The sequence below is a fragment of the Hemiscyllium ocellatum genome, unplaced genomic scaffold, assembly GCF_020745735.1.
Source record: "Hemiscyllium ocellatum isolate sHemOce1 unplaced genomic scaffold, sHemOce1.pat.X.cur. scaffold_3243_pat_ctg1, whole genome shotgun sequence".
Lineage (NCBI taxonomy): Eukaryota > Metazoa > Chordata > Chondrichthyes > Orectolobiformes > Hemiscylliidae > Hemiscyllium > Hemiscyllium ocellatum.
This window is the reverse complement of record NW_026868356.1, coordinates 27,524-53,560: the sequence shown is the minus strand read 5'-3', so window position 1 is coordinate 53,560 and position 26,037 is coordinate 27,524. Positions and strand designations below refer to the sequence as shown.

Genomic DNA, 26,037 nt, shown 5'->3' with positions numbered 1-26,037 from the left:
TACTCCTTTTCCTGTTCCTGCTCACGTGCCTGCTCCTATTCCTGTTCCTGTTCCTGTTCTTGTTCCTGCTCCTCTTCCTGATCCTGCTCCTTTTTCTTTCCTGTTCCTGCTCATGTAACTCCTCCTGTTCCTTTTCCCGTGTCTGTTCCTGTTCCTGTTCCTGCTCCTGTTCCTGTTCCTATTCCCGCTCCTGCTAGCGTTCCTGTTCCTCCTCCTGTTCCTGTTCCTATTCCCCATCCTGTTCCTGTTCCTGTTCTTGCTCACGTTCCTGCTCCTACTCCTGTTCCCGTTTCTGTTCCTGTTCCTTTCCCTGTTCCTTTCCCTGTTCCTGTTCCCTTTCCTGTTCCTGTTTCTGTTCCTGCTCCTGTTCCTGCTCCTGCTCCCGTTCTCGTTCCTGCTCCTATTCCTGTTGGTGTTCCTGTTCGTGGTCCTGCTACTGTTCCTGTTTCCCCTCCTGTTCCTGTTCCCGTTTCTGTTCCCGTTCCTTTTCCTGCTCATGTACCTGCTCCTGTTCCTGTTCTTTATCCTGTTCCTGTTCCTGTTCCCATTCCTGTTCCTGTTCGTGTTTCTGTTCCTGTTCCTGCTCCTGTTCCTGGTCCCATTCCTGTTCCTGTTCCCGTTCCTGTTACTGTTCCCGTTCCTGTTCCTGTTCCTGTTCGTGTTCCTGTTCCTCCTCCTGTTCCTGTTCCTATTCCCCTTCCTGTTCCTGTTCCTGCTCCTGTTCCTGCTCCTGTTCCTGTTCCTGCTCCTGCTACTATTCCTGTTCCTCCTCTTGTTCCTGTTTCCGTTTCTGTTCCCGTTCCTTTTCCTGCTCCTGTACCGGATTCTGTTGCTTTTCCTGCTCCTGCTCCCATTCCTGCTCCTGTTCCTGTTCCTGCTACTGCTCCTGTTCTTTATCCTGTTCCCATTCCTGTTCCTGCTCCCGTTCCTGTTCCTGCTCCTTTTCCTGCTCATGCTTCCGTTCATGCTCCTGTCCCTGCTCCTGTTCCTGTTCCTCCTCCTGTTCCTGTTCCCGTTTCTGTTCCAAATAATTTTCCTGCTCCTGTTCCTGCACCTGTTCCTGTTCTTATTCCTGTTCCTGCTCCTGTTCCTGCTCCTGTTCCTATTCCTGTTCCTGCTCTTGTTCCTGCTCCTGCTCCTTTTCCAGCTCCTGGTCCCGTTCCTGTTCCTGTTGGTGTTCCTGTTCCTGCTCCTGCTACTGTTCCTGTTCCTCTTCCTGTTCCCGTTCCCATTTCTGTTACCGTTCCTTTTCCTGCTCCTGTACCTGCTTCTGTTGCTTTTCCTGTTCCTGCTCCTGTTCCTGTTCCTGTTCCTGTTCCCCTTCCTGTGCCTGTTCCTGTTCTTGCTCACGTTCCTGCTCCTATTCCTGTTCCTGTTCCCGTTCCTTTCCTGTTCCTGTTACCCTTCCTGTTCCTGTTCCTGTTCCTGTTCCTGCTCCTGTTCCTGCTCCTGGTCCCGTTCCTGCTCCCGTTCCTGCTCCTGTTCCTATTCTTGTTCCCGTTCCTGCTCCTGCTCCTTTTCCTGCTCCTGTTCCTGTTCCTGCTCCTGTTCCTGTTCCTCCTCCTGTTCCTGTTCCCGTTTCTGTTCCAAATACTTTTCCTGCTCCTGTACTTGCTTCTGTTCCCGTTCCTGCTCCTGTTCCTGCTCCTGCACCGTTTTTTGCTTCTTCTCCCGTTCCTGTTCCAGTTCCTCCTCCTGCTCCTGTTCTAATTCCTGCTCCTGTTCCTGTTCCCATTCCTGTTCCTGCTCCTGTTCCTGTTTACATTCCTGTTCCTGTTCCTGCTCCTGTTCCTGTTCCTCCTCCTGTGCCTATTCCTGTTCCTGTACCTGTTCCTGTACTTAATCCTGTTCCTGCTCCTGTTGCTATTCCTGTTCCTGTTCCTGCACCTGTTCCTGTTCCTGCTCCCGTTCCTGCTCCTGTTCCCGTTCCTGCTCCTGTTCCTGCTCCTGCTACTGTTCCCATTTCTGTTTCCGTACCTTTACCTGCGCCTGTACCTGCTCCTGTTCCTGTTCCAACTCCTGTTCCTGTTCTTTATCCTGTTCCTGTTCCTGTTCCTGTTCCTGTTCCCCCTCCTGTTCCTGTTTCCGTTTCTGTTCCCGTTCCTTTTCCTGCTCATGAACCTTCTCCTGTTCCTGTTCTTTATCCTGTTCCTGTTCCTGTTCCCGTTCCTGTTGCTGCTCCTTTTACTGTTCCTGATCGTGTTCCTGTTCCTGTTCCTGCTCAGGAAACTCCTCCTGTTCCTGCTCCTGTTCCTGTTCCTGCTCCTGCTCCTTTTTTTGCTTCTGCTCCCATTCCTGCTCCTGTTTCTGTTCCTGTTCCTGCTCCTGCTCCTGTTCTTTATCCTGTTCCCGTTCCTGTTCCTGCTCCCGTTCCTGTTCCTGCTCCATTTCCTGCTCCTGCTTCCGTTCATGCTCCTGTTCCTGTCCCTGCTCCTGCTCCTGTTCCTCCTCCTGTTCCTGTTCCCGTTTCTGTTCCAAATAATTTTCCTGCTCCTGTTCCTGCTCCTGCTACTGTTCCTGCGCTTTATCCTGTTCCTTTTCCCGTTCCTGCTCCTGTTCCTGCGCCTGCTCCTTTTCCTGTTCCTGCTCCCGTTCCTGTTCCTGTTCCTGTTCCCGTTCCTGTTCCTGCTCCCTTTCCTGTTCATATTCCTGCTCCTGTTCCTGTTCCTGTTCCCGTTCCTGTTCCTGTTCCCGTTCCTGTTCCTGCTCCCTTTCCTGTTCCTGTTCCCGTTCCTGTTCCTGCTCCCTTTCCTGTTCATGTCCCTGCTCCTGTTCCTGTTCCTGTTCCCGTTCCTGTTCCTGTTCCCGTTCCTGTTCCTGCTCCCTTTCCTGTTCCTGTTCCCGTTCCTGTTCCTGCTCCTGTTCCTGTTCCTGCTCCCTTTCCTGTTCCTGTTCCCGTTCCTGTTCCTGCTCCCTTTCCTGTTCCTGTTCCCGTTCCTGTTCCTGCTCCCTTTCCTGTTCATGTCCCTGCTCTTGTTCCTGTTCCTGCTCATGTTCCTGCTCCTGTTTCTGTTCCTGCTCTTGTTCCTGTTCCTGCTCCTGTTCCTGTTCCTGTTCCTGCTCCTGTTCCTGTTCCTGTTCCTGCTCCCTTTCCTGTTCCTGTTCCCGTTCCTGTTCCTGTTCCCGTTCCTGTTCCTGCTCCCTTTCCTGTTCCTGTTCCCGTTCCTGTTCCTGTTCCCTTTCCTGTTCCTGCTCCCTTTCCTGTTCCTGTTCCCGTTCCTGTTCCTGTTCCTGTTCCTGTTCCTGTTCCCGTTCCTGTTCCCGTTCCTGTTCCTGTTCCTGTTCCTGTTCCTGTTCCCGTTCCTGTTCCTGTTCCTGTTCCTGTTCCTGTTCCTTTTCCTGCTCCAGCCCCCATTCCTGCTCCTGTTCCTGTTCCTGCCCATGAACCTTCTCCTTTTCCTGTTCCCATTTCTGTTCCTGTTCCCGCTCCTGGTCCCGTTTCTGCTCCTGTTCCTGTTCCTGCTCCAGCTATTGCTCCTTGTCTCCTTCCTGTTCCTGTTCCCGTTCCTGTTCCTGCTCCTTTTCCTGTTCCTGCTCATGAACCTTCTCCTGTTCCTGTTCCCGTTTCTGTTCCTGTTCCTGTTCCTGCTCCTGTTGGTGTTCCTGTTCCTGTTCATGTTCCTGTTTCTGTTCCTGTTCCTGCTCCTGCTACAGTTCCTGTTGCTGATCCTGTTCCTGTTCCTCCTCCTGTTCCTGCTTCTATTCCTGTTCCTGTTCCAATGCCTGTTCCTGTTCCCGTTCATATCCTGCTCCTGCTCCTGTTCCTTTTCCCGCTCCTGCTCCCGTTCCTGTTCCTGTACCCGTTCCTGCTTTTGTTCCTGCTCCTGCTCCTTTTTTTGCTCCCGTTCCTGTTTCTGTTCCTGTTCCTGCTCCTGTTTCTGTTCCTGTTCCTGCTCCTGTTCCTGCTCCTGCTCCCGTTCCTGTTCCAGTTCCTGGTCCTGTTCCTTTGCCTGTTCCTGCTCCCGTTCCTGTTCCAGTTCCTGTTCCTGCTCCTTTACCTTTCCTGCTCCTATTACAGTTCCTGTTCCTGATCTGGTTCCTGTTCCTGCTCAGGAAACTCCTCCTGTTCCTGTTCCCGCTCCTGCTCCCGTTCCTGTTCCTATTCCCGTTCCTGCTCCTGCTCATGTTCCTCTTCTTTATCTTATTCCTGTTCCTGTTCCTGCTCCCGTTCCTGTTCCTATTCCCGTTCCTGCTCCTGCTCATGTTCCTCTTCTTTATCTTATTCCTGTTCCTGTTCCTGTTTCCGTTCCTGTTGCTGATCCTGTTCCTGGTCCTGCTCCTGGTCCTGGTCCTGCTCCTGCTCCCGTTCCTGCTCCTGTGCCTGTTGGTGTTCCTATTCCTGTTTCTGTTCCCGTTGCTGTTCCCGCTCCTGTACCAGCTCCTGTTCCTGTTCCTGCTCTTGGTCCTGTTTGTGTTCCTGCTCATGTTCCCGCACCTGATCCCATTTCTGCTCCTGTTCCCGTTCCTGCTCCAGCTATTGCTCCTGCTCTCGTTCCTGCTCCTGTTCCTGTTGCTGTTCCTGTTCCTGCTCATGAACCTTCTCCCGTTCCTGTTCCAGTTCCTGTTCCTGCTCCTTTACCTTTCCTGCTCCTATTACAGTTCCTGTTCCTGATCCGGTTCCTGTTCCTGCTCAGGAAACTCCTCCTGTTCCTGTTCCCGCTCCTGCTCCTGTTCCTGTTCCTGTTCCCGTTCCTGGTCCTGTTCCTGCTCCTGCTCATGTTCCTCTTCTTTATCTTATTCCTGCTCCTGTTCCTGTTTCCGTTCCTGTTGCTGCACCATTTCCTGTTCCTGCTCCTGTGCCTGTTGGTGTTCCTGTTCCTGCTACTGTTCCTTTTCTTTATCCTGTTCCTGATCCTGTTCCTGTTCCTGCTCATGTATCTCCTCCTGTTCCTATTCCCGTTTCTGTTCCTGTTGCTGTTCCCGCTCCTGTGCCTGCTCCTGTTCCTGCTCCTGTTCCCGTTCCTGCTCCTGTTCCCATTCATGCTCCTGTTCCTGCTCCTGCTCCCGTTCCTGTTCCTGCTCCTGGTCCTGTTCCTTTGCCTGTTCCTGTTCCTGCTCATGTATCTCCTCCAGTTCCTATTCCCGTTTCTGTTCCCGTTGCTGTTCCCGCTCCTGTACCTGCTCCTATTCCTGCTCCCGTTCCTGTTCCTGTTCCCGTTCCTGCTCCTGTTCCTCCTCCTGTTCCTGTTCCCATTTCTGTTCCCGTTCCTTTTCCTGTTCCTGTTCCTGCACCTGTTCCTCTTTTTTATCCTGTTCCTGTTCCGGTTCCCGTTCCCGTTGCTGCTCCTTTTCCTGTTCCTGCTCCTTTGCCTGTTGGTGTTCCTGTTCCTGCTCCTGCTACAGTTCCTGTTCCTGATCCTGTTCCTGTTCCTGTTCCTGCTCCTGCTACAGTTCCTGTTCCTGATCCTGTTCCTGTTCCTCCTCCTGTTCCTGTTTCTGTTTCTGTTCCCGTTCCTTTTCCTGTTCCTGTTCCCATTCCTGTTGCTGCTCCTGTTCCTGCTCCTGCTCCTGTTGGTGTTCCTGTTCGTGGTCCTGCTACTGTTCCTGTTCCTCCTCCTGTTCCTGTTCCCGTTTCTGTTCCTGTTCCTTTTCCTGCTCACGTACCTGCTCCTGTTCTTTATCCTGTTCCTGTTCCTGTTCCCGTTCCTGTTCCTGCTCCTGTTCCGGTTCCTGCAACTGTTCCTGCTCCTGCTCCCGTTCTTGTTCCTGCTCCTGGTCCTGTTCCCGCTCCCGTTCCTGCTCCTGTTCCTGTTCCTGTTCCTGTTCTCGTTTCTTTTCCTGCTCCTGTACCTGCTTCTGTTCCTGTTACCGTTTGTGTTCCTGTTATCGTTCCTGCTCCTATTCCTGTTCTTTATCCTCTTCCTGCTCCTGTTCCCGTTTCTGCTCCTGTTCCCATTCATGCTCCTGTTCCTGCTCTTGCACCCATTCCTGTTCCTGTTCCTGTTCCTGTTCCTTTTTACGTTCCTGTTCCTATTCCTGCTCCCGTTCCTGTTGCTGTTTTGTTCTTGCTCATGGTCCTGTTCCTGTTCCTACTCCAGTTCCTACTCGTTTTCCTGTTCCTGTTCACATGCCTGCTCCTATTCATGTTCCGCTCCTGTTCCTGATCCTGCTCCTTTTTCTGTTCCTGTTCCTGCTCATGTACCTCCTCCTGTTCCTTCTCCCGTTTCTGTTCCCGTTCCTTTTCCTGCTCCTGTACATGCTTCTGTTCCTGTTCTTTATCCTGTTCCTGTTCCCGTTCCTGCTTCTGGTCTTATTCCTGTTCCTGCTCCTGTTCCTTCTCCCGTTCTTTTTCCGGTTCCAGTTCCTGCTTCCGTTCCTGTTGCTGCTTTTTTCGTGCTCCTACTCCTTTTCCTGTTCCTGCTCAAGTGCCTGCTCCTATTCCTGTTCTTGTTCCTGTTCCCGTTCCTGTTCCTGCTTCTCTTCCTAATCCTGCTCCTTTTTCTGCTCCTGTTCCTGCTCATGTACCTCCTCCTGTTCCTTCTCCCGTGTCTGTTCCCGTTCCTGTTCCTGCTCCTGTTCCTGTTCCTATTCCTATTCCCGCTCCTGCTCCCGTTCCTGTTCCTGCTCCTGGTCCTTTTCCTGCTCCTTTTCCTGTTCCTGTTCCTACTCCCGTTTCTGTTCCTTTTCCCGTTCCTGCTCCTGTTCCTGCTCCTGCTCCTTTTCCCGCTCCAGTTCTGGTTCCTGCTCCTGTTCCTGTTCCTACGCCTGTTCCTGTTTCTGTCCCTGCTCCTATTCCTGCTCCTGTGCCTGTTCTTGCTCCTGTTCCTGTTTCTATTCCTGTTTCTGCTCCTATTCCTATTCCAGTTCCTGCTTCTGTGCCCGCTCCTGCTCCTGCTCCTTTTCCAGCTCCTGGTCCGGTTCCTGCTCCTGTTCTTGCTCCTGCTCCCATTCCTATTCTTGTTCCTGTTCCTGTTCCCCTTCCTGTTCCTGTTCTTGCTCCTGCTCCCGTTCCTGTTACTGCTCCTGTTCCTGTTGGTGTTCCTGTTCGTGGTCATGCTACTGTTCCTGTTCCTCCTCCTGTTCCTGTTCCCGTTTCTGTTCTCGTTCCTTTTCCTGCTCATGTACCTGCTCCTGTTCCTGTTCTTTATCCTGTTCCTGCTCCTGTTCCTGCTCCTGCTCCCGTTCCCGTTCCTGTTCCTGTTCCTGTTCCTGGTCCTGATCCTGTTCCTGCTCCCGTTCCTGCTCCTGCTCCTGTTCCTGTTCCTTTTCCCGTTTTTGTTCCCGTTCCTTTTGCTGCTCCTGTACCTGCTCCTGTTCCTGTTCTTTATCCTGTTCCTGTTCCTGTTCCTGTCCCTGCTTCTGTTCCTGCTCCTGCTCCTTTTCCACCTCCTGGTCCCGTTCCTGTTCCTGTTCCCGTTCCTGATCCTGCTCCTGCTCCTGTTCTTGCTCCTGCTCCCATTCCTATTCTTGTTCCTGTTCCTGTTCCCGTTCCTGCTCCTGTTCTTGCTCCTGTTCCTGTTCTTGCTCCTGCTCCCGTTCCTATTCTTGTTCCTGTTCCTGTTCCCCTTCCTGCTCCTGTTCCTGTTCCCCTTCCTGTTCCTGTTCCCATTCCTGTTCCTGTTCCTGTTACTGCTCCTGTTCCTGTTGGTGTTCCTGTTCGTGGTCATGCTACTGTTCCTGTTCCTCCTCCTGTTCCTGTTCCCGTTTCTGTTCTCGTTCCTTTTCCTGCTCATGTACCTGCTCCTGTTCCTGTTCTTTATCCTGTTCCTGTTCCTGCTCCTGTTCCTGCTCCTGCTCCCGTTCCTGTTCCTGTTCCTGTTCCTGGTCCTGATCCTGTTCCTGCTCCCGTTCCTGCTCCTGCTCCTGTTCCTGTTCCTTTTCCCGTTTTTGTTCCCGTTCCTTTTCCTGCTCCTGTACCTGCTCCTGTTCCTGTTCTTTATCCTGTTCCTGTTCCTGTTCCCGTTCCTGTCCCTGCTTCTGTTCCCACTCCTGCTCCTTTTCCACCTCCTGGTCCCGTTCCTGTTCCTGTTCCCGTTCCTGCTCCTGTTCCTGTTGGTGTTCCTGTTCCTGCTCCTGCTACTGTTCCTGTTCCTCCTCCTGTTCCCGTTCCCGTTTCTGTTCCTGTTCCTTTTCCTGCTCATGTACCTGCTTCTGTTCCTTTTCTTGCTCCTGTTCCTGTTCCCGTTCCCGATTTTGTTCCCTTTCCTTTTCCTGCTCCTGTACCTGCTCCTGTTCCTCTTCTTTATCCTGTTCCTGTTCCTGTTCCCATTCCTGTTCCTGCTTCTGTTCCTATTCCTGCTTCTGTTCCTGCTCCCATTCCTGTTCCTGTTCCTGGTTTTGCTCACGTTCCTGCTCCTACTCCTATTACCGTTCCTGTTCCTTTCCTGTTCCAGTTCCTGCTCCTTTTCTTGTTCCTGTTCCCCTTCCTGTTCCTGTTCCTGCTTCTGTTCCTGCTCCTGTGCCTATTCCATTTCCAGTTCCTGCTTCTGTTCCCGTTCCTGCTCCTTTTCCAGCTCCTGGTCCCGTTCCTGTTCCTGTTCCCGTTCCTGCTCCTGTTCCTGTTCCTGCTCCTGCTCTTGCTACTGTTCCTGTTCCTCCTCTTGTTCCTGTTTCCGTTTCTGTTCCCGTTCCTTTTCCTGTTCCCGTTCCTGTTCCCGTTCCTTTTCCTGCTCCTGTACCTGCTCCTGCTCCAGTTCCTGTTCCTGGTCCTGTTGCTGCTCATGTACCTCCTCCCGTTCCTGTTCCCGTTTGTGTTCCTTTCCTGCTCCTGGTCCCATTCCTGTTCCTGCTCCTGGTCTTATTCCCGTTCCTGCTCCTGTTCCTTCTCCAGCTCCTGTTGCTTCTCCCGTTCTCTTTCCAGTACCAGTTCCAGCTACAGTTCCTGTTGCTGTTTTTTTCGTGCTCCTGGTCCTGTTTCTGTTCCTGCTCCTGCTCCTGCTCCTTTTCCAGCTCCTGGTCCGGTTCCTGCTCCTGTTCCTGTTGGTGTTCCTGTTCCTCCTCTTGTTCCTGTTTCCGTTTCTGTTCCCGTTCCTTTTCCTGCTCCTGTACCTGCTCCTGTTGCTTTTCCTACTCCTGCTCCAGTTCTTGTTCCTGTTCTTGCTCACGGTCCTGCTCCTATTCCTGTTTCCGTTCCTGTTCCTGTTCCTGTTCCACTTCCTGCTCCTGTTCCCATTCATGCTCCTGTTCCTGCTCCTGCTCCTGTTCCTGTTCCTGCTCCTGGTCTTATTCCCGTTCCTGCTCCTGTTCCTTCTCCCGCTCCTGTTTCTTCTCGCATTCTTTTTCCGGTTCCAGTTCCTGCTCCCGTTCCTGTTGCTGTTTTTTTCGTGCTCCTGGTCCTGTTCCTGCTCCAGTTCCTACTCCTTTTCCTGTCCCTGATAACGTGCCTGCTCCTATTCCTGTTCCTGTTCCTGCTCCTCTTCCTGATCCTGCTCCTTTTTCTGCTCCTGTTCCTGCTTATGTACCTCCTCCTATTCCTTTTCCCATGTCTGTTCCTGTTCCTGTTCCTATTCCCGCTCCTGCTACTGTTCCTGTTCCTCCTCCTGTTCCTGTTTCCGTTTCAGTTCCTGTTGCTTTTCCTGCTCCAGCTTCTGTTCCTTTTCCTGCTCCTGTTCCTGTTTCTGTTCCTGCTCCTGTTCGTGCTCCTGTTCCAGCATTTGCTCCTGTTCCTGTTCCTATTCCCCTTCCTGTTCCTGTTCCTGTTTTGCTCACACTCCTGCTCCTTCTCCTGTTCCTATTCTTGTTCCTGTTTCTTTCCTGTTCCTGTTTCTTTCCTGTTCCTGTTACTGCTCCGTTTCCTGTTCCTGTTCCTGCTCCTGTTCTTTCTCCTGCTCCCATTCCTACTCCTGTTCCTGTTGGTATTCCTGTTCCTGCTCCTGTTCCTGCTCCTGCTCCCATTCTTGTTCCTGCTCCTGTTCTGTTCCCGTTTCTGTTCCCGTTCCTTTCCCTGCTCTTGTAACTGCTCCTGTTCCTGTTCTTTATCCTGTTCCTGTTCCTGCTCCTGTTCCGGTTCCTGCTCCTGTTCCTGCTCCTGCTCCCATTCTTGTTCCTGCTCCTGGTCCTGTTCCTGTTCCTGTTCCCATTCCCGTTTCTGTTCCCGTTCCTTTTCCTGCTCATGTACCAGCTCCTGTTCCTACTCTTTATCCTGCTCCTGTTCCTGCTCCCATTCCTGTTCCCGTTCCTGTTCCTGCTCCTGTTCTTGCTCCTGTTTCGGCATTTGCTTCTGTTCCTGTTCCTATTCCCCTTCCTGTTCCTGTTCCTGGTTTTGCTCACGTTCCTGCTCCTACTCCTGTTCCAGTTACTGCTCCTTTTCCTGTTCCTGTTCCCCTTCCTGTTCCTGTTCCTGTTCCTGTTCCTGTTCCTGCTCCTGCTACTGTTCCTGTTCCTCCTCTTGTTCCTGTTTCCGTTCCTGTTCCCGTTCCTTTTCCTGTTCCTGTACCGGATTCTGTTGCTTTTCCTGCTCCTGCTCCAGTTCCTGTTCCTGGTCCTGTTGCTGCTCATGTACCTCCTCCCGTTCCTGTTCCCGTTTGTGTTCCTTTCCTGCTCCTGCACCCATTCCTGTTCCTGCTCCTGGTCTTATTCCCGTTCCTGCTCCTGTTCCTTCTCCAGCTCCTGTTTCTTCTCCCGTTCTTTTTCCGGTTCCAGTTCCTGCTCCCGTTCCTGTTGCTGTTTTTTTCGTGCTCCTGGTCCTGTTCCTGTTCCTGCTCCAGTTCCTACTCCTTTTCCTGTTCCTTCTCACATGCCTGCTCCCATTCCTGCTCCTGTTCCTGCTCCCATTCCTGTTCCTGTTCCTGTTTTTGCTCCTGTTCCGGCATTTGCTTACGTTCCTGTTCCTATTCCCCATCCTGTTCCTGTTCATGTTCTAGCTCACGTTCCTGCTCCTACTCCTGTTCCCCTTCCTATTCCGGTTCCTTTTCCTGCTCCTGTTCCTGCTCCTGCTCCTATTCCTGTTGGTGTTCCTGTTCGTGGTCTTGCTACTGTTCCTGTTCCCCCTCCTGTTCCTGTTCCCGTTTCTGTTGCCGTTCCTGCTCCTGTTCCTGTTCCTGCTCCTGTTTCGGCATTTGCATCAGTTCCTGTTCCTGTTCCTGTTTTCGCTCACGTTCCTGCTCCTACTCCTGTTACCGTTCCTGCTCTTTTTCCTGTTGCTGTTCCCCTTCCTGTTCCTGCTCCTGTGCCTATTCCTATTCCAGTTCCTGCTCCTGCTCCTTTTCCAGCTCCTGTTCCCGTTCCTGCTCCTGTTCCTGTTGGTGTTCCTGTTCCAGTTCCTGCTCCCGTTCCTGTTGCTGTTTTATTCGTGCTCCTGTTCCTGTTCCTGCTCCAGTTCCTACTCCTTTTCCTGTTCCTGCTAACTTGCCTGTTCCTATTCCCGTTCCCGTTCCCGTTCCTGTTCCCGTTCCTGTTCCTGCTCCTCTTCCAGATCCTGCTCCTTTTTCTGCTCCTGTTCCTGCTTATGTACCTCCTCCTGTTCCTTTTCCCTTGTCTGTTCCCATTCCTGTTCCTATTCCCACTCCTGCTACTGTTCCTGTTCCTCCTCCTGTTCCTGTTTCCGTTTCAGTTCCTGTTCCTTTTCCTGCTCCTGCTCCTGTTGCTTTTCCTGCTCCTGCTTCTGCTCCTATTCTTGCTCCTGTTCCGGCATTTGCTCCTGTTCCTATTCCTATTCCCCTTCCTGTTCCTGTTCCTGTTTTGCTCACACTCCTGCTCCTTCTCCTGTTCCTATTCTTGTTCCTGTTCCTGTTCCTGCTCCTGTTCTTGCTCATGCTCCCGTTCCTATTCTTGTTCCTGCTCCTGCTCCTTTTCCTGCTCCTGCTCCCATTTCTACTCCTGTTCCTGTTGGTGTTCCTGTTCGTGGTCCTGCTACTGTTCCTGTTCCTCCTCCTCCTGTTCCTGTTCCCGTTTCTGTTCCCATTCCTTTTCCTGCTCTTGTACCTGCTCCTGTTCCTGTTCTTAATCCTGTTCCTGTTTCTGTTCCCGTTCCTGTTCCTGCTCCTGCTCCTGTTCCGGTTCCTGCTCCTGTTCCTGCTCCTGCTCCCGTTCTTGTTCCTGCTCCTGGTCCTGTTCCTGTTCCTGCTCCTGCTCCTGCTCCTGTTCCTGTTCCTGCTCCCGTTCTTGTTCCTGCTCCTGGTCCTGTTCCTGTTCCTGCTCCTACTCCTGTTCCTGTTCATGTTGCCATTCCCGTTTCTGTTCCTGTTCTTTTTCCTGCTCATGTACCAGCTCCTGTTCCTGTTCTTTATCCTGTTCCTGTTCCCGTTCCTGTTCCTGCTTCTGTTCCTGTTCCTGCTCCTGTTCCTGCTCCCATTCCTGTTCCCATTCCTGTTCCTGTTCCTGCTCCTGTTCGTGTTCCTGTTCCTGCTCCTGTTCTTGCTCCTGTTTCGGCATTTGCTTCTGTTCCTGTTCCTATTCCCCTTCCTGTTCCTGTTCCTGTTCCTGTTTTTGCTCACGTTCCTGCTCCTACTCCTATTACCGTTCCTGTTCCTTTCCTGTTCCAGTTCCTGCTCCTTTTCCTGTTCCTGTTCCCCTTCCTGTTCCTGTTCCTGCTTCTATTCCTGCTCCTGTGCCTATTCCTATTCCAGTTCCTGCTTCTGTTCCCGCTCCTGCTCCTTTTCCAGCTCCTGGTCCCGTTCCTGTTCCTGTTCCAGTTCCTGCTCCTGTTCCTGTTGGTGTTCCTGCTCCTGTTCCTGCTCCTGCTACTGTTCCTGTTCCTCCTCTTGTTCCTGTTTCCGTTTCTGTTCCTGTTCCTTTTCCTGCTCCTGTACCTGCTTATGTTGCTTTTCCTGTTCTTGCTCACGTTCCTGCTCCTGTTCCCGCTCCTGTTCCCGTTCCTGCTCCTGTTCTTGCTCATGCTCCCATTCCTATTCTTGTTCCTGTTCCTGTTCCTCTTCCTGCTCCTGTTCCTGCTCCTGTTCCTGTTCCCCTTCCTGTTCCTGTTCCTGCTTCTGTTCCTGCTCCTGTGCCTATTCCTATTCCAGTTCCTGCTTCTGTTCCCGCTCCTGCTCCTTTTCCAGCTCCTGGTCCCGTTCCTGTTCCTGTTCCTGTTCCTCCTCTTGTTCCTGTTTCCGTTTCTGTTCCCGTTCCTTTTCCTGCTCCTGTACCTGCTTCTGTTGCTTTTCCTGCTCCAGTTCCTGTTCCTGTTCCCATTCCCGTTTCTGTTCCCGTTCCTTTTCCTGCTCATGTACCTGCTCCTGTTCTTTATCCTGTTCCTGTTCCTGTTCCCGTTCCTGTTCCTGCTTCTGTTCCTGTTCCTGTTCCTGTTCCTGCTCCCATTCCTGTTCCCGTTCCTTTTCCTGCTCCTGTTCTTGCTCATGTTTCGGCATTTGCTTCTGTTCCTGTTCCTGTTCCCCTTCCTGTTCCTGTTCCTGTTCCTGTTTTTGCTCACGTTCCTGCTCCTGTTCCTATTACCGTTCCTGTTCCTTTCCTGTTCCAGTTACTGCTCCTTTTCCTGTTCCTGTTCCCCTTCCTGTTCCTGTTCCTGCTTCTATTCCTGCTCCTGTGCCTATTCCTATTCCAGTTCCTGCTTCTGTTCCCGCTCTTGCTCCTTTTCCAGCTCCTGGACCCGTTCCTGTTCCTGGTCCTGTTCCTGTTCCTGTTCTTGTTCCTGTTCTTGCTCACGTTCCTGCTTCCTTCTCCTGTTTCCGTTCCTGTTCCTGTTCCTTTCCTGTTCCTGTTCCTGCTCCTGTTCCTGTTCCTGTTCCTGTTCTTGCTCCTGTTCCTGTTCCTGTTCCTGTTCCTGCTCCTGTTCCTGTTCCCCTTCCTGTTCCTGTTCCACTTCCTGTTCCCGTTCCTGCTCCTGTTCCTGTTGGTGTTCCTGTTCCTGCTCCTGCTATTGTTCCTGTTCTTCCTCTTGTTCCTGTTCCCGTTCCTGTTCCCGTTCCTTTTCCTGCTCCTGTTCCTGCTTCTGTTGCTTTTCCTGCTCCTGCACCAGTTCCTGTTCCTGGTCCTGTTGCTGCTCATGTACCTCCTCCCGTTCCTGTTCCCGTTTGTGTTCCTTTCCAGCTCCTGCTCACATTCCTGTTCCTGCTCCTGGCCTTGTTCCCGTTCCTGCTCCTGTTTCTTCTCCCGTTCTTTTTCCGGTTCCAGTTCCTGCTCCCGTTCCTGTTGCTGTTTTTTTCGTGCTCCTGGTCCTGTTCCTGTTCCAGTTCCTACTCCTTTTCCTGTTCCTGCTCACCTGCCTGCTCCTATTCCTGTTCCTGTTCCCGTTCCTGTTCCTGCTTCTGTTCCTGTTCCTGCCCCTGTTCCTGCTCCCATTCCTGTTCCCGTTCCTGTTCCTGAATCCTGTTCGTGTTCCTGTCCCTGCTACTGTATTTGCTCCTGTTTTGGCATTTGCTTCTGTTCCTGTTCCTGTTCCCCTTCCTGCTCCTGTTCCTGTTCCCCTTCCTGTTCCTGTTCCTGTTTTTGCTCACGTTCCTGCTCCTACTCCTGTTCCTTTCCTGCTCCTTTTCCTGTTCCTGTTCCCCTTCCTGTTCCTGTTCCCCATCCTGTTCCAGTTCCTGCTCCTGTTCCCGCTCCTGCTCCTTTTCCAGCTCCTGGTCCCATTCCTGTTCCTGTTCCTGTTCCCGTTCCTGCTCCTGCTCCTGCTCTTGCTCCTGTTCCTGTTCCTCCTCTTGTTCCTGTTTCCGTTTCTGTTCCCGTTCCTTTTCCTGCTCCTGTACCGGATTCTGTTGCTTTTCCTGCTCCTGCACCAGTTCCTGTTCCTGGTCCTGTTGCTGCTCATGTACCTCCTCCCGTTCCTGTTCCCGTTTGTGTTCCTTTCCTGCTCCTGCACCCATTCCTGTTCCTGCTCCTGGTCTTATTCCCGTTCCAGCTCCTGTTCCTTCTCCCGCTCCTGTTTCTTCTCCCGTTCTTTTTCCGATTCCAGTTCCTGCTCCCGTTCCTGTTGCTGTTTTTTTCATGCTCCTGGTCCTGTTCCTGTTCCTGCTCCAGTTCCTACTCCTTTTCCTGTTCCTGCTCACGTGCCTGCTCCTATTCCTGTTCCTGTTCCCGTTCTTGTTCCTGCTCCTCTTCCTGATCCTGCTCCTTTTTCTGTTCCTGTTCCTGCTCATGTACCTCCTGTTCCTTTTCCCGTGTCTGTTCCCGTTTCTGTTCCTGCTCCTGTTCCTGTTCCTATTCCCCTTCCTGTTCTTGTTCGTGTTCTTACTCACGTTCCTGCTCCGAATCCTGTTCCCGTTCCTGTTCCTTTCCTGTTCCTGTTCCTGCACCTTTTCCTGTTCCTTTTCCTGTTCCCGTTCCTGCCCCCATTCCTGCTCCTGTTCCCGTTCCTGTTCCCGTTCCTGCTCCTGTTCATGCTCCTGCTCCCGTTCCTATTCTTGTTCCTGTTCCGGCTCCTGTACATCCTCCTGCTCCTTTTCCTGCTCCTGCTCCCGTTCCTGTTCCTCCTCCTGTTCCTGTTCCCTTTCTGTTCCTGTTCTTTTCCTGTCCTGTACCTGCTCCTGTTCCTGTTCTTTATCCTGTTCCTGTTCCCATTCCTGTTCCTGCTCCTGCTCCCGTTCCTGCTCCTGTTCCTGTTTCTGTTCCCGTTCCTTTTCCTGCTCCTGCTCCTGCTCCTTTTTTTGCTTCTGCTCCCATTCCTGCTCCCGTTCCTGTTGGTGTTCCTATTCCTGCTCCTGCTACTGTACCTGTTCCTCCTCCTGTTCCTGTTCCCGTTTCTGTTCCCGTTCCTTTTCCTGCTCCTGTTTCTGCTCCTGTTTCTGTTCCTGTTCCTGTTGCTGCTCATGTACCTCCTCCCGTTCCTGTTCCCTTTTGTGTTCCTGTTCCTGCTCCTGTTCCCGTTCCTGCTCCTGTTCCCGTTCCTGCTCCTGTTCCCATTCTTGCTCCTGTTCCTGCTCCTGTTCCTGATCCTGTTCCCCTTCCTGTTCCTGTTCCTGCTCCTGTTTCTGCTCCTGTTCCTGTTCCCGTTCCTGTTACTGTTCCTGTTCCCATTCCCGTTTCTGTTCCAGTTCCTTTTCCTGCTCCTGTACTTGTTTTTTATCCTGTTCCTGTTCCTGTTCCCGTTCCTGTTCCTGTTCCCGTTCCTGCTCCTGCTCCTGCTCCTGTTCCCGTTTCTGTTCCCATTCCTTTTCCTGCACCTGTACCTGCTTCTGATCCTATTTGCGTTTCTCTTCCCGTTCCATTTCCTGTTCCTGCTCCTGCTCCTTTTTTTGCTTCTGCTCCCATTCCTGTTCCTGTTCCTGTTGGTGTTCCTGCTCCTGCTACTGTTCGTGTTCCTCCTCCTGTTCCTGTTCCCGTTTCTGTTCCCGTTCCTGTTCTTGCTCCTGTTTCTGCTCCTGCTCCTGTTCCCGTTCCTGCTACTGTTCCTGTCCCTGTTCCCGTTCCTTTTCCTGCTCCTGTACCTACTCCTGTTCCCGTTTCTGTTCCTGTTCCTTTCCTGTTCCTGTTCCAGCTCCTTTCCCAGTTCCTGTTCCCCTTCCTGTTCCTGTTCCTGCTCCTGTTCCTGCTCCTGTTCCTGTTCCCGTTCCTGCTCCAGTTCCTGTTATTGTTCCTGTTCGTGGTCCTGCTACTGCTCCTGTTCCTGTTCCCGTTTCTGTTCCCATTCCTTTTCCTGCTCATGTACCTCCTCCCGTTCCTGTTCCCGTTTGTGTTCCTTTCCTGCTCCTGCACCCATTCCTGTTCCTGCTCCTGGTCTTATTCCTGTTCCTGCTCCTGTTCCAGCTCCTGTTTCTTCTCCCGTTCTTTTTCCGGTTCCAGTTCCTGCTCCCGTTCCTGTTGCTGTTTTTTTCGTGCTCCTGGTCCTGTTCCTGTTCCTGCTCCAGTTCCTACTCCTTTTCCTGTTCCTTCTCACGTGCCTGCTCCCATTCCTGCTCCTGTTCCTGCTCCCATTCCTGTTCATGTTCCTGTTCTTGCTCCTGTTCCGGCATTTGCTTCTGTTCCTGTTCCTATTCCCCATCCTGTTCCTGTTCATGTTCTAGCTCACGTTCCTGCTCCTACTCCTGTTCCCTTTTCTGTTCCTGTTCCTTTCCCTGTTCCTGTTCCCTTTCCTGTTCCTGTTCCTGCTCCTGTTCCTGTTCGTGTTCCCCTTCCTGATCCGGTTCCTTTTCCTGCTCCTGTTCCTGTTCCTGCTCCTATTCCTGTTGGTGTTCCTGCTCCTGTTCCTGTTCCTGCTCCTGTTCTTGCTCCTGTTCCGGCATTTGCATCAGTTCCTGTTCCTGTTCCTGTTTTTGCTCACGTTCCTGCTCCTGCTCCTGTTCCCGTTCCTGCTCCTTTTCCTGTTCCTGTTCCCCTTCCTGTTCCTGTGCCTATTCCTATTCCAGTTCCTGCTTCTGTTCCAGTTCCCGTTCCTGCTCCTGTTCCCGTTCCTGCTCCTTTTCCTGTTCCTGTTCCCCTTCCTGTTCCTGTGCCTATTCCTATTCCAGTTCCTGCTTCTGTTCCAGTTCCCGTTCCTGCTACTGTTCCTGTTCCTCCTCTTGTTTCTGTTTCCGTTCCTGTTCCCGTTCCTTTTCCTGCTCCTGTTCCTGCTTCTGTTGCTTTTCCTGCTCCTGCTCCAGTTCCTGTTCCTGTTCCTGTTTCTGTTCTTGTTCCTGTTCTTGCTCACGTTCCTTCTCCTATTCCTGTTCACGTTCCTGCTCCTGTTCCTGCTCCTGCTCCTGTTCTTGCTCCTGTGCCTGTTCATGCTCCTGTTCTTGCTCCTGTTTTTTTCCTGCTCCTGTTCGTGTTCCTGTTCCTGCTCCTGTTCTTGCTCCTGTTTCGGCATTTGCATCAGTTCCTGTTCCTTTTCCCCTTCCTCTTCCTGTTCCTGTTTTCGCTCACGTTCCTGTTCCTACTCCTGTTCCCCTTCCTGTTCCTGTTCCTGTTCCTGCTCCTGTGCCTATTCATATTCCAGTTCCTGCTTCTGTTCCCGCTCCTGCTCCTGCTCCTTTTCCAGCTCCTGTTCCCGTTCCTGTTCCTGCTCCTGCTACTATTCCTGTTCCTCCTCTTGTTCCTGTTTCCGTTTCTGTTCCTGTTCCTTTTCCTGCTCCTGCTCCAGTTCCTGTTCCTGGTCCTGTTGCTGCTCATGTACCTCCTCCCGTTCCTGTTCCCTTCTGTGTTCCTTTCCTTCTCCTGATCCCATTCCTGTTCCTGCTCCTGGTCTCATTCCTGTTCCTGCTCCTGTTCCTTCTCCTGCTCCTGTTTCTTCTCCCGTTCTTTTTCCGGTTCCAGTTCCTGCTTCCGTTCCTGTTGCTGTTTTTTTTCGTGCTCCTGGTCCTGTTCCTTTTCCTTTTCCTGCTCACGTGCCTGCTCCTATTCCTGTTCCCGTTCCTGTTCTTGTTCCTTTCCTGTTCCAGTTCCTGCTCCTTTTCCTGTTCCTGTTCCCCTTCCAGTTCCTGTTCCTGCTTCTGTTCCTGCTCCTGTTCCTGCTCCTGTTCCTGCTCCTGTGCCTGTTCCTGTGCCTGTTCTTGCTCCTGTTCCTGTTCCTATTCCAGTTCCTGCTTCTGTTCCCACTCCTGCTCCTGCTCCTTTTCCAGCTGCTGGTCCCGTTCCTGCTCCTGTTCCTGTTGGTGTTCCTGTTCCTGTTCCTGCTACTGTTCCTGTTCCTCCTCTTGTTTCTGTTTCCGTTTCTGTTCCTGTTCCTTTTCCTGCTCCTGTACCGGATTCTGTTGCTTTTCCTGCTCCTGTTCCTGTTCCTGTTCCTGGTCCTGTTGCTGCTCATGTACCTCCTCCCGTTCCTGTTCCCGTTTGTGTTCCTTTCCTGATCCTGCTCCCATTCCTGTTGCTGCTCCTGGTCTTATTCCCGTTCCTGCTCCTGTTCCTTCTCCAGCTCCTGTTTCTTCTCCTGAAATTTTTTCCTGCTCCCGTTCCTGTTGCTGTTTTTTTCATGCTCCTGGTCCTCTTCCTGCTCCAGTTCCTACTCTTTTTCCTGTTCCTGCTCACGTGCCTGCTCCTATTCGTGTTCCTGTTCCTGTTCCCGTTCTTGTTCCTGCTCCTCTTCGTGATCCTACTCCTTTTTCTGTTCTCCCTCCTGTTCCTATTCCCGTTTCTGGTCCCGTTCCTGTTCCTGCTCCTGTTCCTGTTCCTATTCCCGCTCCTGCTACTGTTCCTGTTCCTCCTCCTGTTCCTATTCCCGTTTCTGGTCCTGTTCCTGTTCCTGCTCCAGTTCCTACTCCTTTTCCTGTGCCTGCTCACGTGCCTGCTCCTGTTCCTGTTCCTGTTCCCGTTCCTGTTCCTGTTCCTCTTCCCGTTCCTGCTCCTTTTTCTGTTCCTGTTCCTGCTCATGTATCTCCTCCTGTTCCTTCTCCCGTGTCTGTTCCCGTTCCTGTTCCTGCTCCTGTTCCTGTTCCTATTCCCCATCCTGTTCCTGTTCCTGTTCTTGCTCACGTTCCTGCTCCTACTCCTGTTCCCGTTTCTGTTCCTCTTCCTTTCCTGTTCCTGTTCCTGCTCATTTTCCTGTTCCTTTTCCTGTTCCTGTCCCTGTTCCTGCTCCTGTTCCTGCTTCTGTTCCCGTTCCTGCTCCCGTTCCTTCTCCTGTTCCAGCTCCTGCACTACCTCCTGCTCCTTTTCCTGTTCTTTATCCTGTTACTGTTCCTGTTCTCATTCCTGTTGCTGCTCCTGTTCCTGTTGGTGTTCCTGTTCGTGGTCCTGCTACTGTTCCTGTTCCCGTTTCTGTTCTCGTTCCTTTCCCTGCTCATGTACCTCCTCCTGTTCCTGTTCTTTATCCTGTTCCTGTTCCTGTTCCTGTTTCTGCTCCTATTCCTATTCCAGTTCCTGCTTCTGTGCCCACTCCTGCTCCTGCTCCTTTTCCAGCTCCTGGTCCTGTTCCCACTCCTGTTCCTGTTGGTGTTCCTGTTCCTGCTCCTGTTGGTGTTCCTGTTCCTGCTCCTGTTCCTGTTCCTGTTCCTGTTCCTCCTCTTGTTCCTGTTTCCGTTTCTGTTCCCGTTCCTTTTCCTGTTCCTGTTCCTGCTTCTGTTGCTTTTCCTGCTCCTGCTCCAGTTCCTGTTCCTGGTCCTGCTCCTGTTCCTGTTTCCGTTCCTGTTCCTGTTCCTTTCCTGTTCCTCTTCCTGCACCTTTTCCTGTTCCTGTTACCCTTCCTGTTCCTGTTCCTGCTTCTGTTCTTGCTCCTGCTGCCATTCCTGTTCCTGTTCCCGTTCCTGTTCCCATTCCTGCTCCTGTTCCTGTACTTGCTCCTGTTCCCGCTCCTGTGCCCGTTCCTGCTCCTGTTCTTGCTACTGCTCCCGTTCCTATTCTTATTCTTGTTCATGTTCTGGCTCCTGTACGTGCTCCTGGTCCTGTTCCTGTTCCTGCTCCCGTTCCCATTTCTGTTCCCATTCCTGTTCCTGCTTCTGTTCCTGCTCCTGTTCGTGCTCCTGTTCCAGCATTTGCTCCTGTTCCTGTTCCTATTCCCCTTCCTGTTCCTGTTCCTGTTTTGCTCACACTCCTGCTCCTTCTCCTGTTCCTATTCTTGTTCCTGTTTCTTTCCTGTTCCTGTTACTGCTCCGTTTCCTGTTCCTGTTCCTGCTCACATTCCTGCTCCTGTACCCGCTCCTGTTCCTGTTCCTGCTCACATTCCTGCTCCTGTACCCGCTCCTGTTCCTGTTCCTGCTCCTGCTCCTTTTCCTGCTCCTGCTCCCATTCCTACTCCTGTTCCTGTTGGTATTCCTGTTCGTGGTCCTGTTCCTGCTCCTGCTCCCATTCTTGTTCCTGCTCCTGTTCTGTTCCCGTTTCTGTTCCCGTTCCTTTCCCTGCTCTTGTAACTGCTCCTGTTCCTGTTCTTTATCCTGTTCCTGTTCCTGCTCCTGTTCCGGTTCCTGCTCCTGTTCCTGCTCCTGCTCCCATTCTTGTTCCTGCTCCTGGTCCTGTTCCTGTTCCTGTTCCTGTTCCCATTCCCGTTTCTGTTCCCGTTCCTTTTCCTGCTCATGTACCAGCTCCTGTTCCTACTCTTTATCCTGCTCCTGTTTCTGCTTCCATTCCTGTTCCCGTTCCTGTTCCTGCTCCTGTTCTTGCTCCTGTTTTGGCATTTGCTTCTGTTCCTGTTCCTATTCCCCTTCCTGTTCCTGTTCCTGTTTTTGCTCACGTTCCTGCTCCTACTCCTGTTCCTGCTCATGTGCCTGCTCCTATTCCTGTTCCTGTTCCTGTTCTTGTTCCTTTCCTGTTCCAGTTTCTGCTCCTTTTCCTGTTCCTGTTCCCCTTCCTGTTCCTGTTCCTGCTCCTGTTCCTGCTCCTGTTCCTGTTCCTGTGCCTGTTCTTGCTCCTGTTCCTGTGCTTGCTCATGCTCCAGTTCCTGTTTCTATTCCCGTTCCTGCTCCTATTCCTATCCCAGTTCCTGTTCCTGTTCCTGCTCCTGCTACTGTTCCTGTTCCTCCTCTTGTTTCTGTTTCCGTTTCTGTTCCTGTTCCTTTTCCTGCTCCTGTACCTGCTTCTGTTGCTTTTCCTGTTCCTGGTCCTGTTCCTGTTCCTGTTCTTGTTCCTGTTCTTGCTCACGTTCCTGCTCCTATTCTTGTTTCCGTTCCTGTTCCTGTTCCTTTCCTGTTCCTCTTCCTGCACCTTTTCCTGTTCCTGCTACCGTTCCTTCTCCTGCTACTGTTCCTGTTCCTCCTCCTGTTCCTGTTTCCGTTTCTGTTCCCGTTCCTTTTCCTGATCCTGTACCTGCTTCTGTTCCTGTTCTTTATCCTGTTTCTGCTCCTGTTCCTGTTCCTGCTCCTGCTCCTGTTCCTGTTCCCGTTCTTTTCCTGCTCCTGTACCTGCTTCTGTTCCTGTTCCTGTTCCTGCTCCTGTTCCTGTTGGTGTTCCTAGTCCTGCTCCTGTTCCTGTTCCTCCTCCTGTTCCTGTTCCTGTTTCTGTTCCCCTTCCTTTTCCTGCTTCTGTTCCTGTTCCTGTTGCTGCACATGCACCTCCTCCCATTCCTGTTCCCATTTTTGTTCCTGTTCCTGCTCCTCTTCCCGTTCCTGCTCCTCTTCCCATTCATGCTCCCATTCCTGTTCCTGCTCCTGGTCTTATTCCCGTTCCTGCTCCAGCTCCTGTTTCTTCTCCCATTCTTTTTCCTGTTCCAGTTCCTGCTTCCATTCCTGTTGCTGTTTTTTTCGTGCTCCTGTTCCTGCTCACATTCCTGCTCCTGTTCCTGTTCCTGTTCCCGTTCCTGTTCCTGCTCATGTACCTCCTCCTGTTCCTTTTCCCGTGTCTGTTCCCATTCCTGTTCCTGCTCCTGTCCCCGTTCCTATTCCCGCTCCTGCTACTGTTCCTGTTCCTGTTCTCCTTCCTGTTCCTGTTCATGTTCTTGCTCACGTTCCTGCTCCCGTTCCTGCTCCTGTTCATGCTCCTGCTCCCGTTCCTATTCTTGTTTCCGTTCCGGCACCTCTACGTCCTCCTGCTCCTTTTCCTGCTCCTGCTCCCTTTCCTGTTCCTGCTCCCGTTCCTGTTCCTGTTCCTGTTGGTGTTCCTGTCCCTGCTCCTGCTACTGTTCCTGTTTCTCCTCCTGTTCCTGCTCCCGTTCCTGCTCCTGCTCCTGTTCCTGTTGGTGTTCCTGTTCGTGGTCCTGCTACTGTTCCCGTTCCTCCTCCTGTTCCTGTTCCTGTTTCTGTTCTCGTTCCTTTCCCTGCTCATGTACCTGCTCCTGTTCCTGTTCCTGCTCCTGTTACCGTTCCTGTTCCTGCTCCTGGTCGTGTTCCTGCTCCTGTTCCTGCTCCCGTTCCTTCTCCTGCTCCTGTTCCTGTCCTGTTCCTGTTCCTGCTCCAGTTCCTTTTCCAGCTCCTGATCCTGTTCCTGTTCCCGTTCCCGTTTCTGTTCCCGTTACTTTTCCTGCCCATGCTCCTGCTTCTGTTCCTCTTCCTGCTCCTGTTCCTGCTCACATTCCTGTTCCTGTTCCTGCTCCTGTTCCTGTTCCTGTTCCTGTTCCTGTTCCTGTTCCTGTTCCTGCTCCTGTTCCTGTTCCTGCTCCTGTTCGTGTTCCTGTTCCTGCTCCTGTTCTTGCTCCTGTTCTGGCATTTGCTCCTGTTCCTGTTCCTGTTCCCCTTCCTGTTCCTGTTCCTTTCCTGTTCCTGCGCCTTTTCCTGTTCCTGTTCCCCTTCCTGTTCCTGTTCCTGCTTCTGTTCCTGCGCCTGTTCCTGCTCCTGGTCCCGTTCCTGTTCCTGTTCCCGTTCCTGCTCCTGTTCCTGCTACAGTTCCTGTTCCTGATCTTGTTCCTGTTCCTGTCCCTGCTCCTGTTCCTGTTCCCATTTCTGTTCCCGTTCCTTTTCCTGTTCCTGCTCCGGCTCCTGTTCCTGTTGGTGTTCCTAGTCCTGCTACTGTTCCTGTTCCTCCTCCTGTTCCTGTTCCTGTTTCTGTTTCCGTTTCTTTACCTGCTCATGTACCTTTTCCTGTTCCTGTTCTTTATCCTGTTCCTGTTCCCGTTGCATTTCCTGCTCCTGTTCCAGTTCCTGTTCCTGGTCCTGTTCCTGTTCTTGTTCCTGTTCTTGCTAACGTTCCTGCTCCTATTCCTGTTTCCGTTCCTGTTCCTGTTCCTTTCCTGTTCCTCTTCCTGCACCTTTTCCTGTTCCTGTTACCCTTCCTGTCCCCATTCCTGCTCCTGTTCTTGCTCCTGTTCCCGTTCCTGCTCCCGTTCCTGTTCCTGCTCCCGTTCCTTCTCCTGTTACCGTTCCTGTTTCTGCTCCTGTTCCTGTTCCCTTTCTGTTCCTGTTCTTTTCCTTCTCCTGTACCTGCTTCTGTTCCTGTTCCCGTTCCTGTTCCTGTACCGGTTCCTGCTCCTATTTCTGCTCCCGTTCCTGTTCCTGTTCCTGTTCCTGTTCCTGCTCCTGTTCCTGTTGGTGTTCCTAGTCCTGCTACTGTTCCTGTTCCTCCTCCTGTTCCTGTTCCCGTTTCTGTTCCCGTTCCTTTTCCTGCTCCTGTACCTGCTCCTGTTCCTGCTCCTGTTCCTGTTCCTGTTTCTGTTCCCCTTCCTTTTCCTGCTTCTGTTCCTGTTCCTGTTGCTGCTCATGCACCTCCTCCCGTTCCTGTTCCCGTTTTTGTTCCTGTTCCTGCTCCTCTTCTCGTTCCTGCTCCTGTTCCCATTCATGCTCCTGTTCCTGCTCCTGTTCCCATTCATGCTCCTGTTCCTGCTCCTGCTTCCATTCCTGTTCCTGCTCCTGGTCTTATTCCCGTTCCTGCTCCAGCTCCTGTTTCTTCTCCCATTCTTTTTCCGGTTCCAGTTCCTGCTCCCGTTCCTGTTGCTGTTTTGTTCTTGCTCCTGGTCCTGTTCCTGTTCCTGCTCCAGTTCCTACTCCTTTTCCTGTTCCTGCTCACGTACCTGCTCCTATTCATGTTCCGGTCCTGTCCTGCTCCTGTTCCTGCTCCTGCTCCTTTTCCTGCTGCTGCTTGCATTCCTGGTCCTGTTCCTGTTCCTTTTCCCATTTCTGCTCCTGTTCCCGCTCCTGATTCATTTCCTGCTCCTGCTCCCTTTCCTGTTCCTGTTCCCGTTCCTACTTTTGTTCCTGCTCCTGTTCCTTTTCCTGCTCCTGTTCCCATTCCTGCTCCTTTTCCTGTTATTAATCCTGTTCCTTTTCCTACGCCTGTTCCTGTTTCTGTCCCTGCTCCTATTCCTGCTCCTGTGCCTGTTCCTGCTCCTGTTCCTGCTCCTATTCCTATTCCAGTTCCCGTTTCTGTTCCCGCTCCTGCTCCTTTTCCTCCTCCTGCTCCCATTCCTACTCCTGTTCCTGTTGGTGTTCCTGTTCCTCCTCCTGTTCATCTTCCCGTTTCTGTTCCTGTTCCCGTTCCTGCTCCTGTTCTTGCTCCTACTCCCGTTCCTGTTCCTGCTCCTGGTCCTGTTCCTGTTCCCGTTCCTGGTCCTGTTCCTGTTCCTGTTCCCGTTCCCGGTCCTGTTCCTGTTCCTGTTCCTGCTCCCGTTCCTTCTCCTGTTCCTATTGGTGTTCCCGTTCCTGCTCCTGCTACTGTTCCCTTTCTGTTCCCGTTCTTTTCCTGTCCTGTACCTGCTTCTGTTCCTGTTCTTGCTCCTGTTCCCGTTCCTTCTCCTGTTCCTGTTGGTGTTCCTGTTCCTGTTCCCTTTCTGTTCCTGTTCTTTTCCTGTTCCTGTTCCTGCTCCTGCTCCTGTTCCCGTTTCTGTTCCCGTTCCTTTTCCTGCTCCTGCTCCAGTTCCTGTTCCTGGTCCTGTTGCTGCTCATGTACCTCCTCCCGTTCCTGTTCCCGTTTTTGTTCCTGTTCCTGCTCCTCTTCCCGTTCCTGCTCCTGTTCCCATTCATGCTCCTGTTCCTGTTCCTGCTCCTCTTCCCATTCCTGCTCCTGTTCCCATTCATGCTCCTGTTCCTGCTCCTGGTCTTATTCCTGTTCCTTCTCCTGCTCCTGTTCCTTCTCCCGTTCTTTTTCCGGTTCCAGTTCCTGCTCCTGTTCCTGTTGCTGTTTTTTTCGTGCTCCTGGTCCCTTTCCTGTTCCTGCTCCAGTTCCTACTCCTTTTCCATTTCCTGCTCACGTGCCTGCTCCTATTCCTGTTCCTGTTCCCGTTCCTGTTCCTGCTCGTCTTCTTGATCCTGCTCCTTTTCCTGTTCCTGTTCCTGCTCATGTACCTCCTCCTGTTCCTTTTCCCGTGTCTATTCCCGCTCCTGCTCCTGTTCCTGTTCCTATTCCCCTTCCTGTTCCTGTTCATGTTCTTGCTCACGTTCCAGCTCCGAATCCTGTTCCTGTTTCTGTTCCTGTTCCTTTCCTGTTCCTGTTCCTGCTCCTTTTCCTGTTCCTTTTCCAGTTCCTGTTCCTTTTCCAGTTCCTGTTCCTTTTCCAGTTCCTGTTCCTGCTCCCGTTCCTGCTCCTGTTCCCGTTCCTGCTCCTGCTCCTGCTCCCGTTCCTATTCTTGTTCCCGTTCCGGCTCCTGTACGTCCTCCTGCCCCCTTTCCTGTTCCTGTTCCTGCTCCTGTTCCTGTTCCTGCTCCTGTTCCTCTTCTTTATCCTGTTACTGTTCCTGTTCTCATTCCTGTTGCTGCTCCTGCTCCTGTTGGTGTTCCTGTTCGTGGTCCTGCTACTGTTCCCCTTCCTCCTCCTGTTCCTGTTCCCGTTTCTGTTCCCGCTCCTTTCCCTGCTCATGTACCTGCTCCTGTTCCTGTTCTTTATCCTGTTCCCGTTCCTTTTAACGGTCCTGTTCCTGCTCCTGGTTGTGTTCCTGTTCCTGTTCCTGTTCCTGATCCTGTTCCCATTCCCGTTTCTGTTCCTGTTCCTGTTCCTGCT

The 26,037-nt window shown here is 52.3% G+C and overlaps 1 protein-coding gene and 1 pseudogene across 1 annotated transcript; both read right to left on the bottom strand.

Moving 5' to 3' along the window:
- Positions 1-6,996: 6,996 nt before the first annotated feature.
- LOC132813111 (UPF0746 protein DDB_G0281095-like) lies at positions 6,997-14,699 on the bottom strand. Its single transcript, XM_060823069.1, is given in 4 exon segments — positions 6,997-7,245; positions 7,678-7,749; positions 12,606-12,653; positions 14,583-14,699. Coding segments are annotated over 4 exon segments (486 nt in total).
- A 426-nt stretch (positions 14,700-15,125) lies between these two features.
- On the bottom strand, positions 15,126-21,641 carry LOC132813110 (golgin subfamily A member 6-like protein 22; annotated as a pseudogene).
- Positions 21,642-26,037: the final 4,396 nt, after the last annotated feature.